General features: G+C 38.7%; 1 protein-coding gene across 5 annotated transcripts in view; it reads right to left on the reverse strand.

Moving 5' to 3' along the window:
* Positions 1-20,506, reverse strand: part of st3gal3b (ST3 beta-galactoside alpha-2,3-sialyltransferase 3b) — a 68,588-nt gene that overhangs the window by 37,320 nt on the left and 10,762 nt on the right. For 3 of the 5 annotated variants that reach the window (XM_015012253.2, XM_088014961.1, XM_088014962.1), the window contains exons 3-6: positions 11,697-11,759; positions 11,222-11,263; positions 10,104-10,146; positions 7,366-7,458 (exon numbers count right to left, since the gene is read on the reverse strand). In XM_015012253.2, coding sequence (XP_014867739.1) covers positions 7,366-7,458; positions 10,104-10,146; positions 11,222-11,263; positions 11,697-11,759 — 241 coding nt within the window. The remainder of the gene's footprint in view (positions 1-7,365; positions 7,459-10,103; positions 10,147-11,221; positions 11,264-11,696; positions 11,760-20,506) is intronic. The other 2 variants (XM_015012259.2, XM_015012260.2) reach the window with 2 other exon arrangements.

Raw genomic sequence — 20,506 nt, forward strand, 5'->3', positions numbered from 1 at the left:
GTGTAAAGGAGCATTGCTATGTCAGAACTTATTCTGTAAATGTGTTTCCATCTCCTCTCACAGCTACTGGCTGACTGTTTTTTTGTCTTTTAAATCTGTGAACACCCAATACCTGAGAGCTAACGGAAGTTTTAACTTCACCACTCATTGGTGCAGAAGTTATTACCAAATGAGCCACTTTAATATTCTAAAATATAAATCTAAATTATTTTCTATGAAGGCTTGTCATGTATTTATTCACATGGTGACACTTTCAGCAGAAAGATTAACTTATCTCCTCTGCTTCTTATATAAAATACTAGTCATTCATAACAAAAATACAGGACTGCAGAAAGGCCTGTAATGGACCTTCTGAAATCAGAACTTTCTGACTCAGAAAGTTCTGATTCCATTATTTATTTCAGAAGGTTCTGACCTGTCTGGGGAAAAATGGCTTCACATTTTATAATTGGTGCCAGTGTTGTGGTACTCGAATTTGGTCTTGGTCTCGAGACCGGTCTCGAGACCATTTATTGATGGTCTTGGTCTCATCTCGGACTCGACTGCATTTGGTCTCGGTCTTGTCTTGGTCTCGGGCTCTGAGGACTCGGCATTTTATTTCAAGACCAGTCGAGACCGCAACTGTGAAAATATCACTAAACGTACAGCATACTGTTATTTGTTAACATCTTTGTTTTCAGTGGATGCAAAACGCACCGATTAAAATCCAAGCAATTACGTGTTTTTCCCTCCTCCCCCACCCCTCCCCACCTTTCACTCGCGCGCGGCGCTCCAGGACATGCGCAGTGGTTTTCTCTCAGCGGCAGAAAATGTTTGTCTAATCGTCAATAATATAACAGCGCTGCATAAATAGTAAGAAATCCGATGGCCACAGCTAACTCAACATCGCTTCGCTTTCACAGACGGTGGGGACAACGTCTAACTTTTTTCGTCACTTAGAAAAGTAGCTCAAAGAAGGTAAGCTCCGTTAACGTGATGTTAGCAAAGCTAGCTGTATAGATTCACATGAGCATTTATGATGAAAAAAAGTCACTCATTGCCTGAATTATTGTGCGGAGGCGTAGACTGACTTGTCGCATATATGGGACAACGCTATGTCCAAAAGTCTGCAATATAGTGAGGTGACATTCAGAAACAGTCGATTCTTCTCCACGGCTCTTTACTTATTAGATAGGACTGGAGTGTCACTGAGAGCCGTTGTTCTATCAGATTACCATACGCTGTCAGAATAGCAAACATGCAGTGAGTACCATGCCAGCGCATGCGCATTAAGAAGTCCGACCGTCAGTGGAGTTGTCAGTATACGCAACAAGTTATGACAAAAATAAGTCATTAAATTGTTTATAATATGACATAATATAATAACTAGATAGATATACATGTGTTGTCATGGTTTCAAAGTGTATTTAAAGCAGGTCTGGCTGCAGCTGGATGCCATACAACTGTTAATAAGAAGGTGTATGACAATCTACGTCATGATTCTATGTTGCTGATTAAATAAAATCATATGGTAATGACAGCGTATGCATGTCTGAGCTAAGCGTATGACTATCTGACAACGTATGCTGATCTGACAGAACACCATGAGTTCGTGTTAAGCGTATGACGATCTGACCTGACAGAACTTGTTCTTGTAATGCTCTGTGTACACTGCATCATTATTTTATTTAATTATGTATGTTGATATTTAAATCAACAAATAACTAAAACACAAGAACGAAAGAGCACGCAGAGCATGCACATTGCTCTTTGATTGTTTTTGTTCAAAGTGGCAGCTATAATGGTAGTCTGCCATGATGTCAGACTATCTGGCTTCATGTACTGGGATAGAGAGTGAGAACAGTCACGATGAGCGCCTTCTGTTTGGTTATTTCTTGCTTGTTGCTCTTTGGTCAGTGTTCATAGTTGAGCGTTATTTACCATCAGGGCATTGCCTCAATTGCTACAACCCCTGGCAAAAAGTATGGAATCACCAGTCTTGGATGAGCAGTCATTCAGACATTTCATGCTGTAAAACAAACTCGGATCAAAAACATGACACAATATTAAGGTCATTCCAAAGTGCAACTTGTTGGCTTTCAGGAACACTCAAAGAAATGAAGAGAAAACATTGTGGAAGTCAGTGAATGATACTTTTATTGACCAAACACAGGGAAATAAATATGGAATCACTCAATTCTGAGGAAAAAAGTATGGAATCACTCAAATTGGAGGTAGAAAAAAGGACACACCCAGTCTATTTCCTTTCCCTAAATGGACACCTGCCCCAGATTAGATGTGCCCGTTAGTGTGCAGTTCAAAACACCTGCAGTCATGACACCTTGGAGGGCTGCTGGACGAAGTGGAGTGGCGAGAACCATGACTCCAACAAGAGAAATGTCCCTTGAAACAAAAGAGGATTGTGAAACTTCTTGAAGAAGGTAACCCTTCACGCATGGTTGCTAAAGATGTGGGCTGTTCACAGTCAGCTGTATCCAAGATATGGTCCAAACACAAACAGCATGGAATGGTTGTTAAAGCCAAGTGTACTGGTAGACCAAGAAAGACATCAAAGCGTCAAGACAAACAACTAAAGGTCATTTGTCTTGAAAACCAAAAAAATACAACTAAACAGATGAAGCATAAATGGGAGGAAGCTGGAGTCAATGTATGTGACCGAACCGTAAGAAATCGCCTAAAGGAGGTGGGATTTCAATACAGGAAAGCTAAATGAAAACCAGCATTGACACCTAACCATAAAAGAACAAGATTCCGATGGGCTAAGGAGAGGCAATCATGGACTGTGGATGACTGGATGAAAGTTGTCTTCAGTGATGAGTCAAGAATCTGCATTGGACAAGGTGATGATGCTGGAACTTTTGTTTGGTGCCGTTCCAGTGAGATTTATGAAGAGGCCTGCCTGAAGAAAACAACCAAATTTCCACAGTCCTTGATGATATGGGGCTGCATGTCAGGCAAAGGCACTGGGGAGATGACTGTGGTTAATTCTTCTATCAATGCACAAGTTTACATTGACATTTTGGACAGTTTTCTCATCCCTTCAATTGAACAGATATTTGGAGATGATGAAATGATTTTCCAAGATGACAATGCATCGTGCCATAGGGCAAAAACAGTGAAGGCATTCCTTGAAGAAAGACACATTCAGTCGATGTCATGGCCTGCAAATAGTCCAGATCTCAACCCAATAGAAAACCTGTGGTGGAGATTGAAAAAAATGTTCCACAAGAAGGCTCCAACCTGCAAAGCTGATCTGGCAACTGCTATCAAAGAGAGTAGGCACCAAATACTGTTTGTCCCTCATCAAGTCCATGCCTCAGAGACTAAAAGCTGTTATAAAAGCCAAAGATGGTGCAACTAAATACTAGTGATGTATTTTGAATGGTCTTTTGTTTATGTGTTTTTCATGATTCCATACTTTTTTCCTCAGAATTGAGTGATTCCATATTTATTTCCCTGTGTTTGGTCAATAAAAGTATCATTCACTGACTTCCACAATGTTTTCTCTTCATTTCTTTGAGTGTTCCTGAAAGCCAACAAGTTGCACTTTGGAATGACCTTAATATTGTGTCATGTTTTTGATCCGAGTTTGTTTTACAGCATGAAATGTCTGAATGACTGCTCATCCAAGACTGGTGATTCCATACTTTTTGCCAGGGGTTGTATGTTTAATGGTGCAACAGTGGTGGTTTCTTATATGAGCAATATGGGCAAATGCCCAGGGCGTTATGTTTTTAGGGATGGCACGAGACCATCACACATTTTAGCACAGAAATGGAATATTTAATATTGGTAAAATGTATTAAGTATTTAATATCTAGGCGTTTTTATGGGAATATGGATCTTTCAGATTATTTTGAGAAGCAATTTCGATCATATTTTACATTTTATTGTGTCATGTAGCACGGGCCGCTGGTCTTGGTTTTGACTCAGTCTCAACTTCCCTCGGTCTTGGTCTTGACTTGGTCTCGGACCCTAAAAGTCTTGGTCTTGTCTCGGTCTCGATACACTCTGGTCTTGGTCTTGTCTTGGTCTCGGGTTAGGTGGTCTTGAACACAACACTGATTGGTGCATATAATTTGACGATGCTGTGGTGCTTCACAGAGCTCTAAAAGGATGATCCATTGGTTTGCGTATAACCAAAGGTATGCAGAGATTGATTAATAGGACTGAAGTGTGGTTCTCTTCTCAGAACCAGACCACCTGCGATGCATTTCTCGAATCCCACTGATGGCCTAATGTCTGGCACTTGGAGTCGTAAATACACACGTTCTCGGCAACCTTTAGCTTCCAGACAACACTAACTAGCGGACTTTTGGAACTGGGAAATCAAAAGTAGAGACGGCAAAGCACACACTCCTATGTCTCAACCGGAATCCCTGTGTAATAACACTGTGACAGACCAGTGTGATAAACATGAATCTCTGAAACGCAATGACTAAATAAAGGCCGACATTATAGGGAGACCTTCTGGTTAAGTTTAACTTCTTCCCAGCATCGCAGGCGACTTCTGAAATTAATCCCAAACTTTAAATCGAGGAGACCAGAGCCAGAAAAGGACAAAGCACCCAGATTGGCTTTTATATGTCGTCACATCACCTGACAAGAACACACACACATATGCACACACACATACGTCTGTCCTGCCAAAGCAAAAGGATATCCGTTAAACTTGAGACTTGTGAGGCCAGATGGGGCAATAAATAACAAAGACTTATTATGAGTCACCGAGCCCTGACCAATAGTTAGTCACTGACATCCTGACAATGCAGACAGACACGGGACTGCTTGATGTCAAATAAAATGTGAGGGTTCCCAACTCAGTCAGAAGGCAGGGATGCATTGTGCTCATTTCCTCTGCAGGGTCCATCTCTCACATGCAATATTTTCATAACCGTGCCACTTGAAGTTCACAGCCAACACTTGATTTAGGGCTCCAACACAAACAGTTTTGGGTGAAGCTGAGGGGAGAGGGAGGCGTTTTAAAATAAATTGGACTCTGCAGGGCAAGGGGCTTCAGAGAAGACAAACAAGGAGGAAGCAGGAGATGATTAGAAGGGGAACCACAAGACCTCAGTGCCAGAGGTTAAGCAGCTTTCTCCAAGTGCTGCACTGTCGGTCACACCCGTTTGGACAGCACGATTGAGAACAAATCAACGTTCAGAATGATTTTCCTCTCAAACTGGAGCAAAAACTAATGAGAAAACATTTAATTGGTTTAGTCCATTAAAAAAATAATTGCACACATATAGCCCACACCTAACTCTTCATCTTCCAAGCCTCCACTAGCCAGAACATTAATTCTGCTGATTGACCTATGTGACCGTAGTGAAGGTAGTAATAATCAGTGGGCTCCAAGCTGTACAGAACTTTGATCAGACATGTGCAGCTGATTAGATGAAGTCATTAACGCGTAGCCGCTCACGTACAGTCAGGTTTGGGGGTCTGGTGGGGGGTGGAGGCTTGCTCTGGGAAGCTTTGTCAACGTTGTCCAAAAACACTTCCTTTTCTAGCTAAAATGAAAGCAAAGAACTTTGTGTGGTTTTGATGGCAATATTTAAAACTAAATCATGGTGAAAAACAAGTATCTTTTCCTTTTCAACATACTTTAATCTACAAGAATCATCTTGACTTTACCAAGAAACAGAGATGGAAAACACAGTCTGTTTTATTTAACAAAAACTAACTAGGTGTGGAAGAAATTAATGTTGTTTGGATCATTAAATAAAATAAACTTGATCACCTGCAAAAGTGAATCTATAAACCTCTGTAAAAGCAGGGTTCTTTGGCAGTTTGCTACTGTGAAGCATACAGTTGTGTGCTACAAAAAGGAGGGAAGACCTCAGCAATGGAATTGAACTTCTCACAACTTCATCAATCCAGGAAAAGATGATGGATTCCTAAAAATCATTAGTTAATGCAAAATAATGTAAATGAACAGCCTTTCTGAAGAGTCCCAGGTTCCAAAGTAGGTTTTGGGAAAATTTTGAAAACTGTTTTCTCTGAATTTTAGAATCCAGAGTACCAATATTCAAATAGCCATATCTATTTATTTTTTTGATTTCCATGAATTTGTCATCATTGAAAAACTTAGAAAATCTATGGCATATGTGGCTAGCCACAGCAAAAGCAGTAACAGGTCTGCTTGGGGATGCTTTGAGTTATTTACCGATTCTAAAAGTGTAGATTCTGTTATATTCAATTAAGGCCAGTTAGCAAACTGGCCTTAATTGAATATAACAGAATCAAGCACAGTGACATTAGAGTTGATAATGTCGATATTAATACCTTTTGGCACGGTGACCAAGTGCCAAAAGTGGGGTTTAGACATGAAATTTGTGTCTCCATAAAGCTGAGTCAGCAAAGGAAAACATAAAAAGCTGCAAGAATTCCAGGATCATCACAGACTGAAAGCCTCACACCGGTCTTTTAGCGAGGTAGATTCTGTGCCTCTCCACTCTGCCTCCAAACTCCCAGACATTCATTTCCAAATAAAGCCACACTTTACTTTCACCTGAAAAGAACAGCTTGGATTTCTGAGCAAGTCATTTTTTTCTGCATACAGAAGCACATTTTTATTGCCACACTGGAGGGTTTTAATGACAGGATATACACTTCAACGAGTCTTATCTTAAAAAGTTTCTACCTTCAGGGGACAATGTTTAAATGTTCTGTAAAAAATAAATAAATAAAACACACAAAATAGGGATGGTGAATTTGTCCCCTAATTAGGTCAGTACTCCTTTGTGATGCCACTGGCTCTTATTCATCAGTGTGGAAAATTGCCCATGCTTGGCTCATAGAATGCTAATAGAACAATGTCCTATAGATCAAGCTGAGATGCTGTACAGAAAATAGACGCCCAGAGGGGATAAAGAAAAAAGAAAAATCAAAGAACAAATGACATCAGGCTCTGGAGGACTGTGTGGAGCATGTGGGTTGGTTGGGGGAAAGCTTGTGATGAATCAGGACAGGAAGTTTGTGTCGCCCATAGAGAAGTCTTTAAAGACTCTACGATGTGACAGAGGAAAGATGGGAGACCTTGTGTTTGGGTGACAAATGTTCTATTGTGTACCAGGGGAATACAAGAACACAGTTGAGTTTTTGTTGTGGGGAAGTAGACGATAAAAACACAATTGATAGTAGGATCAGATTGGACAGGAATGTGGAGGCTTTTCTATGTCGGACGAAAAAGCCTTTAGGCCCGACTGGCTTTGGGAGTGACATCATGTATCTCGGTATGCCCAAGAAGGAGCTCATCTCCTATTAACATCTAGATACAAATCCATAAAGAAATCTTAGGATCTGTCCTTTGTGCAATCCGTTTCATATATAAAAAGAACAGCGATAAAGCAGACTACTCACTTAGGGTAGATGGATGTCATCTTGGCTGCTGCATATCCTGGTTTACACACCCCTTCACTGAGGTTGCCATACTTGTATGCCAACTCTGGTGGCCTATACATTAACAGAACACAGGGAAACATTCAGACACACCATGATAACTCATTAGCAGTAATAGAAACATATTTAAACCCTCAAAACTGAGCTTGTCAAACACTGTCAAGGAGAGTCAGAGCTGTCGATTGCTTAGGAACTTGAATAAGTCAGTGACAACTTTTCGTCTCATCTGTGTGTGGCGAGACAAAACAGTGAGACCCTTGTTTAAATAATCAAACCAGTGGTGCCAAGTCTGGAACCTCCCGATTACTACTACCATCATTAATAATCTGATGTGCGCTGTGATTTTAGTTCAAATAAACAGGGAGGGGGGGGGGGGGGAAGAGAGAGAGAGACAAGGTCTGAGCTCTTTGTGAGGTCCAAAGTCAGAAATGTCAGCAGAAAAGGTTCACCCAGGCCTCATTTGCACATCATTCACAGCTCTTATTTTTTCCTTGACAAGATTTCTATTCAGCTTAAGGTTATTTACAGTTGGAATTTTATTGGGAAATGCATAAATCGGTGGGGATGAAATCTTCTAAGCCTCACTCATGCTACTAACCTTAAATAAATGATCTATGTTACAAACTAATTAACAGCTTTTCCATGAATAATAATATATTGTTGTGCATCATTATATAATTAATGAGAGTACAGACATAAAGTTACTGTTTTATACAAACTGAACTCATAAAATCCACCTTAAACTGTGTGTTGACAGACTGCTTATATGATGTGTGTGTGAGGACAGATGCCTTGAAGGTCAGTAAGCTAAAGGCAGCGTAATGGAGATCTGACCATTGCAGTTTGGAGTGATTAAGTCAAACAAATTCAGAGCACTGCATATGCATCCACTGATGTGCTGACAAAGTGACAGCAGAATAATGATCTATTAAAACACATCCTCACTGACGAGCAATATGTCACTTCACACAAAATACTAAAATAATTACTCAACCCATTTACCGTGAGTTTGCATTTGCCATAGTTATGACAATGGATCACATTTCCTCATTAAGATAAAAAAAATAAATTAATTAAATCATTTCAAGAAATGAATGTACAAAGCCTGCCAACAAATATGAAATCACTACCTTTGGTGTTGAATCAGCTGCATTGGTTTGCAATAGAAAAATATACACTCCCAATTATTTGAATATTTCTGGGGGCGGTGAGCGTGCACAGTCTAAAGGTTTTTAAAGTGAGGTTCTCTGAAGCTTTATGAAATTACATTCCTGTTACCTTGTTGGAAAAGTAAATACATCCTTACAGCGGTAGAAAGCTAACAAGCTAGCTGCTACTTTGCTGTAGCATTTGGCCTGTTGTGGGTATGCCAGGATCATTTTCAAACTATGAGACCTGGAACGCACAGGAACACAGATTCCATAACAGAAAGATACACCTGGCAGCCTCTGTCAAGGTAACGCAACAGAAACCCTGTACGGCACCACAATCCTGCCAAGAACTCTGACAAATTCAGAGTTTGTTTGCCAGAGTTTGTTATTACCGTATTTTCCGCACTATAAGGTGCACCGGATTATATGGCGCACCTTCAATGAATGGCCTATTTTAAAACTTTTTTCATATATAAGGCGCACCGCATTATAAGGCGCATAGAATAGACGCTACAGTAGAGGCTGGAGTTATGCTATGCATCCACTAGATGGAGCTGCACTACAGGGAACGTCAACAAAATAGTCCGACTCCGGTCGGCGAGTAGAGCCTTCCGACTGGGCCGGGGCGTGGCCGGACGATGGTCATCCTTCTCCGTTAGCGTACAGCATGTTCGTGGAGAACGTGGTGCTAAATGACCTGCAGACGACCTGATTCTAGACGGTCGGTGGGTGGATAGGTCAGTCAAACTTTATTAATAGATTACAAACCAGCGTTCTGACAACTATCCCAGCATGCACCGCGCACTTCTTCTTCTAAGGGCGAAAATGAAGTCGGTGGCTGCTTACCGTAGTTGCTAGACATGTTGTGGCTCAATATTGATCCACATAAGGCTCACCGGATTATAAGGTGCACTGTCGGTGTGTTTGAGGAAATTGAAGGTTTTTAGGTGTGCCTTATAGTGCGGAAAATAAGGTATTTAATTTGCAAGGATTAAGTAATAACAGCTCATTTATTAACAGAGAGCCCACATTAAGTGGTTATAGAAGTAGATGAATAGAACATATTTATTCATTGTTTGTTCCCTTTTTACTCCTTGTATCATTGCATTGTACTGATCACTGCAGCAGAGACTGTTTATTTGGATCCAAATGGGCTGGGACTGCAGTAGAGTAAATCAGCATGTTGGACTTTATTCTTCATCTTTAAGATTCTCACATTTTATTATTCTTTTCATATCTATTGTCATTTTCAGGTCACAAAGAAATGAAAGATGTTTTTTTCCTTCTATGTTGTTTTGCTTTCTGTCCCTCCTCCCCTTGTTATTAAAGTCCATCAGATAAGAATGTTACATGAAAAAGCTGAATAGATGGATGTTTTACAAACCCAGAAGGCTGGAAAACAGTACATGATTTCTTTTGGTCTCTCCAAGAGTTGTGATTCCATTTTTTTTAAAGCCAGATGTTGAATCACTCATCTCCCATGCAGCGCATGGAGAATCCATGAACCTGTTGCATTAATAACCATTTATGAGAACGAAATATACTCACAGTTTCGTTTCCAGCTGCAGCAGAAAGCCCTGCTTATCGTACCCTGCAAAGTGAAGACAAACAAAAAGGCCTATGAGTCTGTGAAGCACATGTGTTTGAAATGGCTCATCCTTACTGGGGACGTTTTGTGGACATCCATTCTACATTATTTCAACTATCAGTTCAGTAACTGTAGTTTAAACGACATGTGTGGCTTCCACAGGGAGAACAATGCAGCATATGGAAAAGTAAAAGCATCTGTATTAAGGAGTCAACACAAACAAGCAAGGTTAGGCAGAGGCCAGCCAAAAACCATCTGTTGAGATAAAACAATAAATAAATAAACATTAGAAAAACAGTTTGAGATCACCTATGGGTATCCAGTAGGTGTTTTGAAGAACTGAGGTAGACAGAAGAGCACAGAAACCAGAAGAAAAACATATTTGAGGTGAAATGAAAAGTTTAATTCGATTTGGGAGATTTCAGTGTTCACTGCAGCCTTCCATTGAAAATGATGACATTTCACATTATTTCTATCAGTGAAATAATGTGATGTCCTTCGCGTGTAACAGATGTGACATTAGTCGAAGTAAAAAGTAGCGCAGAATTACTCCTGAGGGTGTGTGTGTGTGTGTGTGTCTTGCCTTCAAAGAGAAGCTGGCAAACAGAGATGAAGAAAAGGACAATGGGAATGCTTGACAAGTATTTGAGGAAAAATCGAAGCACTGCCGAGGGAGCGTGGTCGCTGACAATAAGCAAGGTGAGGGCATTTGTGTTGGAAATTTACACTGAGAAGCATCACACAGCCGTGGTGAAAGACGAGGCAACATGGAAGATATTAAATCACAGATAAGAAAAAATGTTTTGGAGAAAAACTCCTGCTGGCATTTGTTATCAAACGGAAACAGAGGGCAGGGTAGATAACAGATAGTCTGATTCATCACCAACTGTGAAACTATTTCAATACAAAGCTTTCACTGACAAAGCTTCCTAATTTCTAATAAAAAGCAAACTAGTCTCTGACCACAAATGGGAGTGCATAACTATTCCAGAGTTTTGTAGGAGTTTGTCATTTCCTTTCTAGCAGAGTACAGAGAGCGAGGAGGTGGAGGCTTTGGCTTGCATGGCAGCACATGTACCTGAGCTTACTATTCGTCCAACGTTGATGTCATTTTCCAGCTCTGAAACAGAAAAGGGTCATTGAGCAGCATTTGAGTTCAGTAAGAAGAGGCAAAATTGGACTTGTAAAACTGAGGCAAACTGCAATTATTCCATATTACAGAACCAAAAGGTGGAGAAGGATAAAAGGTTAGTGGCTTCAGTCCCAGAAGAGTGAATTAGATTTCACAGTGTCAAACTTATGCAAAGTCTTAAAAGCTCCACTGAGGTGGAAAATTAACTGCAAGAAACCCTATTAGTGCCTATGCGATTGCTATGACAACAGTAAATGAACAAATGCACCATAAATGAACAAATGAGAGAATGAGACATTTTAGACAACACACTGTTGCATTTAAAGTTCAGACAACATAAAAACAAATATTAGGGGATCTTATTAGTCAAGTCACTTGATTGAAAACAGTCACGTAGAATAAATGCTCCCAGTTCCTCTACCTGCAATTCTTTTCACTTCAGCACCTTTAGTCAGCGCTACAGACTTCTCCTCTGCATCTTTCTCTGTAAACAGAAGGGGTTAACACTAGAGTAAGACCATTGGTACTGGACAGCAACCGTCATCTCAACAACCATTGACCAACACCACAGTAATACAAAGGACTTCAAATAAACAACTTTAGCAAAAACACAGACAGTAGCTTCGTAACAACAAATGCAGACAAGGAAAGAAGACAGTAACAAACAGAAATAATAGGAGTTTTCTAGGTTTTGGTGCAGTCTTAAGACCTCTTCAGAAAGAATTAGAAACCAATAGCTCCCCTACGCCACAAGTTAGAATGAGCCTGAGACCCTGGGAGTTAGAACAATAGAACAAACCCGTCAGTGCAAAAGGAATACTATGTTGCTCACCAAACAGGTCAATGTGAAGCCCTCAGAATGGAGTTAGACACATCTGCACTAGAAAATCATGTTACACTACAACATTGCTAACACCATAGACGACACTGACAGTCATAGCAATGTCACTACAACCCATTTTTCACGTGGGAAGCTTGAAAACCTTTGTTGTTGTTTTCAAATGTGGCTGGGTTTATAACACATAAAGTCAATGTGTGCAGTCAAGTCGTCTGAAAGTGTGTGGTAAAAGCAAACTAGGCACAGAGGAAGGAGAAAGACTGGGTTTTGCTTGCATGAGCTTAAGACATTTTCTTCCAAATGTTAAAGCTGGGACAAACTTTCTTTAAACTGCAAACAGGTGATCTCTGGGAAGAGCATCTAACTTTTCTTTCCAGAAAACAACAAAACTGTTTTAACCATAGAGGCAGACCAAAAACAGCAGGTTATTATTAAGGGGACTGTCCTGGTAAAGTATGTACCACATTAAATTAAGTTGTTCTCATCTTTTAACTGGTAGGTAGTAAAGCAAAGAGACCCTCCAGGATGTTGCAATTTTTTGTGGTTGTTGCGACCTAAAATTTTTCAAAAAGCTGCTGTCAAAGTTGCACATTTTCTTGAGGTTTACTTTTGCCATAACATGGTCTTATAAAACCGCTGAAACTGCTACACATAACCTTCCCTTTTTCTAATCAAGTTCTAATCCCTCCTTACCTGCTGTGGCACTTGTCCTGATCATGGCGTTTGGTCTGAATCCTCCCTGACTCTTTGTTATTACTGTGACAAAGATTTCTTTTAAATATGTGGAAAACAATACTGAACAGAAGTTCTGTAAGGAAATTAAAGAAGTTAGAGTGGGTTTATTCCTGGCATTAACTAACTAGCAAGGGGTATAAAACAGGAAACAACAACAACCTCCGTATTCTTAAACGTAATATAATATACTGGCATAGGTGAACCAGTCATTTAGCTAACATAATCGGCATGCCACAGATAAACAGCTAAAGGAAAAGCAGGGGACATGTCCCAAGCATACCTTGTGTTAGTTACACTCATGACTTTACACAAAATAGGCAAATCCTACAGCACAAAATGGTTTATGAAAAAAAAGAAAAGAAAAAGAAAAAAAGACAAGTTACTGTTTAGCTTTTATTTTGCAGGTTCAGCTTTCAAAAATAATCTTTCCCTGTGGTTAATACAGGCCAGGTCTTTTTAAGAAACCAATGATGGCGTACCTCCATGTGCATGCGCCTCACTCTCAAATAAACCTGGCGCTGTCAAATGTTGTTCCGGTGTGTGTTGCGTAGTCATGTAGTAAAGTTGCAGCGCCACCCATTGGCCTGACATACCTATTACAGCATTTTCAATTGTGCTGCATCCTGTCCTGCATATGTACATCATTTCTTAATCATCAACAAAAATGTACTATGTGGATGGGGCCCGGGTTGACCAACTGTTGACCAACACACTGGTGATAGAACCAGTGCTGTTAACAAGGCTCTGAAGGATGCACTAGCCCATTTTTGAATGAATAATGAATACGAATTTGCTATTTTGTGCCAATTCATGCTAGATTAAACTCGGAAACCATTGTCTAGGAACACATCAGAGAAATCCAACATTAAGCCCCTGTGCCGATATTCGCCCCGTTGGTGGTAAACCTGGAGGTAATAGGTGCAGCTTCAGCACTAGCACAGCCTAGCCTCAGCGTCATATCAAGATGTGTTAGCTTCTCATCTGAATCCAAACTCAGCAGCAATCGCACGCCGTTCTCCATGTGTAAAGGGGCGTATGCATACTGTAGTATTTATTACATAGCTGTAATAAATACAGCTATGTAATAAATACATAGCTGTATTTATTACAGCTATGTAATAAATACATAGCAGAGCATTCATGGTCCAATCAAGGTGGTGAGGATAGGAATGAGACAATGCATACAGGGCCAACAAACCACCAATACTATCCAACACTCCACCCATCTACTCCAATAATCTAACACAACGATAATAAACCACAATGATTGTACTTTGGAAGCTTTGAGCATGCTGAAATCCATTGGACTGTGGTGGAGCATCATGCTTCATGGACAGCCCACTGCATTCTTAATGCACTCCAGAAGGCCTCACCAAGATCCTGCAAGGCTCATTTTTATGTTGGCAACACACTCATCATGTGTGAAAGGACCATTTATGTTTTTAAGAATTTGGCAAGGAGTCCAAACTTCAATTTAGTTTCAGTTCATATAACTTCATTAGCGTCACATGAAAGAGGAAAAGCTAAACTGCTAATGAGCTAGCATCCCCACAAAAAAAGACAAATATAAACATCCCACTTCAGTCAAAATAACCAAAGAACAGCTGGAATGTCATTTCATCCACATGTCAATGATTAGTCTGGCAACATAAAATCTGAGGGGGAAAAAAATAATCTGCATAGATTTTTGTAAAATATAGACATGTATTCTTTTATAACAAATTACGATCACCACGTGACCTCCTCACCATGAGAGCCCAGAAAGATCCAATTCCCCCCAATTAGTAAACTTCAACGGGTCCGGCTGAAACCGTATAGGTGGATCACTACACCTTAGAGACAAGAAAAGGCGATCCCTGATGTTGAAAACCTATCTGGGGTCAAGAATATTTATGGCTGGCTCCTTGTGCAGCTGCTGAGCTCAATGCTAATGAGATTCAGAACAGAGGGCTGGAAAAGCATACGTACTAATGTTAAAGCAATATTAAAGTGACCTACGACAGATTGCCTCAACAACTGGTCTAGACTTGAAATAAACTTTTTCAAAAGGTTTTTCTGATTAATGGGAACGGGCATTTTTATTTTCCCCACTGTACAGTGTCTCAAGTTTAAATACAATAAATCACACAAGAAAAGCTGCCTCTAAAGGACACTGCTGTGGAAAGACTAGCTTTTCTGTTTTTTTTTACTTGTTTACATTTCCTCAGAAAAATCCTTAAATGTGTTTTTTAACAACAATAAAAGGAAATTTTTAAATAAATTGTTGTGGTAAAACAGCTGTAAAAATCCATATCAATAAACAGATTGTTTAAGGCTGGGATGTCAAGCTCATTTTAATTTTGGGTCAAATCAACATTATGAATGGCTACATATTGACATAAAGTAAGGGTGAGTATGAAATACTGCCACCTGCAGGTGGGAGTTAGTCACTTCAACTCAATATTTTTGACCCATTCCGGTGAAAATTTTTAATTGAACTCACAATTATGCATTAGCATGAAAAATTGCCTCAAAATTGTTGGTTTTGTGGAAATTTCACAAAAAGTGGAGGTTCTATTTCTGTATGCCTCTGGAGTCTAGAGGGCTACATAAAAAGATAGGGGCACATGTGGCCCCAGGTCTTGAGTAGTATGTATGTATGTATGTATGTAAGACCATCACTGTGCTAATCTAGAGAAGGTACTTATTTTATGCTTTTTAGCATCTGTCACAAAAAAGACATAACTGTGAAGCTGTAGCCATCAGTCAAACAAAAAAAAAAAAAATAAATAAAAATCCAGTGAGCCAGACGCCTCCATCGCCACGAGATGCCGATTCTGCATCAAGCCTTCAAGGCACACAAAATTCTACAAAAAAATCTCAAGTATTTCATCACTTCCAAAAGGGAAATTAAATGATGATGTAATTCAAACTACATCATCATTTAAAGTTTCTTCAATCAAAGTTTCTTCAATGAGTTGTTGTAGAAGCTGGGGGCTGCAGACAGGAGGGCTCTCCTGTAGGATCCCGTCTTACAGAGATGCATCTGACTGAAGACACTGGTGGTGTTGATATGTTGTGAAGGGATCATCATTCATCACCAGAACAGTCCATAGAACAGAACCAGCCTTCTTTATCAGATTGTTTAGTTTTCTTAAGTTCCTGGTTCTGATGCTGCTGATAATGGCAGAAGACACTACACTCTCCACAACAGACTTGGAGAAGATCTGCAGCATCTTACTGAAAACACTGTAGAACTAAGGCTCTTCAAGATGTAAAGTCCGCTCTGACAACTTTGCTGTTGTGAAAGTCTGTTGTGCTGTCCAAGTGTTTATGGAGATATTAATACTCCACCACTTCCACATCTTCTCCCACGACTGAGACAGTGTTTGTGGATTTCAAGACAAACAGGAAAAGTTCAGTCCCACTTTACTTTGTTCACACTGCAGATGAGATGATCACATCCTCACAAAAAGCGGTCCACCAGCTCTCTGACCTCAGTTTTTTATCCGCATCACAACAATACATTAGGACAATAAACAGTTTGGTAATGTTTTAACACAGCTCTACCAACAAAATGCACAAATGCACATTTACTATTAAAGGAGTAGTAGTACATAAAACCCTGAGGTTTATATCATGTTATAATGTTATTTCCTCATCAAAAACAAACCTGGAGTATTGCCTCGATTCTTTCATGCATATCTGACTGTGTAAAACGCCTGGGTGGATCTAGCACCAGCTACGAGACAGCTCCTCCTCGGAGATGCAGTTTCCAAGTCTCTGAGCTTCTGTCACAGAAAGCACTACTCCTCCTCACAGCACCTTCAGACTAGCCAGCAGCAATTAGCAAACACCTGCTGCTACTTCTCAGTGTAATGCTGGTTAAAATCTGTTAAAGGGTTAGTAGGGAAGCCATGTTGTGATGACTTCTTGAAGGCTCATTTTCAAAATGCTAAATTTTGAAGTCAAATTTATCTTCAGTCATATTTCATATATAGCATTTATTCAACATTTGATTGTGCTGTAAAACAAAACTATGTGCCTGGAAAATGCATAATACTGCCCCTTTAATCAAATGACTGATAAGAAAAGCATGTGCTCATTCAACAGAACAAAGATGAAATGTAATATTCTCTAAATTCCTCTCTGTCCCAGAGTTCCCTTAAGATATTTTCCATCTCTGACCTCTAAACAAATCTTCTATTGAGATATATTACCCACAGTGATTCTTGAGAATAGGGACAAAATGGGTTTCAATTTTCCCATATTTTTTTTTATTATTTCTCAACCTTATGTATGCAAATATGACAAATAATGTTTAGAAAATATGAAGATGCTAAGGTACAGGCTCCCAGTTGCGAATTTTTTTTTTAAAAATTACATTTTTAATCGACCTGACCCAAAACTTTGTCATCACCATCTGACAAAAATAAATCTAAAATGATTTTTAAAATACCCCATTAGTGATATTTTTACTCAATTTACAGACAAATGCTTCTCAAGAAATAAAATAAATATTATTTAAAACAAAAAACAAGAAAAAGTCCATCTGATGGAGTTGACAGTGCATGACGGAGTTGACACAGAACTGAAGGTGGTGACAAACTAGTGAGTAAAATGAAAAACTTGGTACATGTGAAGTAATGCAATTCATGTAAAATACATTAAAATGAATTAATTGCACAATTAAGTGAGATTTGACAACAATTTCACTGAAAGAGTCAGAAAAACTCTGACGGAGTTGACATCTGACGGAGTTGACAAAATGCCAAACTACCTCAATTTATATGATGTTATTCTGAAGGAGGCCATATTGTAGCTCGTCAGGTCCATGAAATCTTTACATTATACCAAAATTAAGCTTTTATTTCGCAAAATTTCATCAAAGTTTTGTAAACTGTCAGTTATGGAGTTGACACATCATGGTTGTGACAAACAACTGAGGAATAAAACAGAAGAAAAAACTAAAGAATAACTTAAGCTAACCGGAGCTAACTAGCCCTCCTAGCAAAGGAAGAGAAAAGACAACGTCATGGGGTCCTCAGAAGTTCTGGTGCCCCCCAATAATGCCTGATTTTTTTACATTCTTTTCATTTCTGACGGTGTTGACAAAAACTAAGGACAAATTTCAACGGAGTTGGAAAATATTTAAAAATTATTTTTAATTCAATTTATCGATACTTTTATAATTATTTATATGACTACTTATACTTAATTGTCATAATATATAATTTTAGTATTTCTTTAATTGTTTTAAACTATAAGAATGTATTGAGTTCTGCTCCTGGACAAGGGCTTTTACAGGCATCATCCACCGACTACAATGTTTAAAATAAAAAAATATTCAGCAAAAAAAAGAAAAATATACATTGTTGTGCTCACATGACCCAGGTTAGTTTAGTTAGATATTTGAAAAAAATATATTTTGTGTATATTTTATTCAAATTTCATGCTTTATCCATAGGACCTGTTTTGTCCCTATTCTCAAGAATCACTGACCCATCATTTTAAATATACATATAAATCCCTTCAGAAGTGAATTTGAACAGACATGAACAGTCTGTGCTCTGACATTTTATGAAAACTAAATATTTTGAAGTAGAGAAGTAAATTACAATGGCTCCCTGATGAGTGGTAAGAGAACTCTTTGTGAAAAGCTTTCGCTCCTTGTAAAAAATGCACTCTCCTATTTAACCAGAAAATAATGCAATACATAAATGTAAATAATTGATACATTTTTAAGAAATAGGTTACTGATGAAAACTATGTCCATTGTTTAAGTGTAGAACTTTAGACTAATGTCCTTGCAAACTATGAGTGAAAAGTGAAAAGGTAGAGTACAGATTGCAGAGTAGAGCAGGAAATTCATCAGAACACGGAGAAAGCGGACTTAATTAAAATATATCACTGGACACAAATATCAAAAGATTTGGGTAACTTGTGGGCTTCCCTGAGCAAAATGCTGATTTTCCAGCATTTTAAGTATCAGTGTATGGTTTACACTCACCTTCTCAACGAAAAAAAGGTTAAAAAAATTCTCTACCCTCCCACCTTTTTCTCTGTTTGTTCTTAAATGTAACTTAAAGACTGGAGACTAAAGTTAATTGCATTTTCTTTTAACAGAAATGCCTTCAGAATATCATATTTTATGAGCAAACACTTCATACTACTGCATACATGCAGTAGTATGTAGAAGTATGCACTTCAGTAGTATGAAGTGTTCTACTAGTGTTCAGGCCTAATTCATTAGGTTCATTAGGTCTGTTGCAATAAGCAGTAAATCAGTTAATCGCATGAAGAATTAAAATGAGCTCAGTAATTTCCATTTGCACGATTTATCGTTTCTCTCACTCTTTCTACCAAAGACTGAATGATAAAAGTCTCCAGTTTGGTGTATTGGTTTCACCTAGTCCCCTTTTTTGAAGGACAAGTTTGTTTATAGAAACTTACCAATTAATTTTATTTGTTTGTTTCTGTTTATTTTGGATATTTAAAATGTCTTCCAGTTCCAGTGCTAAATGTTCATTAGAATTTAAAGTTTATTGATCTTTGAGAATGTGTTCTTGCCTTATGATATTACCATTAGATTCCTTGGAAATGGTCTCAAAGCAATACATCATTTATTGCAAGAACTTCTAAGACAATTTATCATCCAGCAAAATTTGTTATTGTGACAGGCCTTCATATTCTCATTGCTTGAATAAACGTCCAATAACAATCATATTCTGGTGCCTTTATTGTTCACCATGCTTGTCTTATATAGGCGGGACTTGACAAATCTCATTGAGAGCTGATGAGCTTACCGTTAACTTGCTTTAATATCCCTAGTAAGTAATATTCAGCATTTGGGCCATTTTCTCTCATCGTTTATCGGCTCACCCACATTTAATGCTTAAGGGTTACCAAAACAAATCTCATTCACTGTCAATTTAGTAGCATAACTTATTTTATCATGCTGTGATAAACAGTTGTACAACACTGACAACAAGCTAGATAATGTTAAAACAGTGAGATAAATATGGGTAACCATTGTAACAAATGAGCATTTAAAGGCCAGCCCAGCTCTTCCTGCGTCCAACTCACGCACATATCTGCTATGTTTACAAACAAATAATCAAAGGAGATAAATAGCCAAATATTTTTTGACAAATATTAAAATTCTATGACTGAATTCCACATAAAGTTTATTTTGACAAACAGCTGGTATGAGGTTCAAATTAAAGTCTTGTGTTGATCCAGTGTTTAATCTGCAACAAAGGTGGTCTCCTTGGAACTATTACAAAAAAAAGTGGGTACAGATGGCCATTTTATGGTGCCCTTTACAAGCTAATAACCTGCTGCAACCTCAACAGATAAGTTCCAGCTTTTTCGTTGTTGTTTAGTCCATTATTCTGGGAGTTCTGAACTTATTTTGCATGCAGTTGAACTTTTCTGTTTAGCCTTCAGCAGCTATCTAATGGATGGGATGTAGTCTATAGAAAAAGTTACATGAAAAACAGAAATAAAAATAAATAAGGGCTGCACAATGATGCAGTTGGTAGCACAGTTGCCTGGCAGTAAGAAGCTTTGAGCTTTTTTTTGTTTTTTTTTGCATGTTCTCTCTGTGCATGTGTGGGTTTCTCTGGGTACTCCGGCTTCCTCCCACAGTCCAAAAACATGACTGTCAGGTTGATTGA

Source organism: Poecilia mexicana, unplaced genomic scaffold (genome assembly GCF_051168715.1).
Source record: "Poecilia mexicana isolate PSO_F unplaced genomic scaffold, ASM5116871v1 scaffold_17, whole genome shotgun sequence".
Taxonomy (NCBI): Eukaryota; Metazoa; Chordata; class Actinopteri; order Cyprinodontiformes; family Poeciliidae; genus Poecilia; species Poecilia mexicana.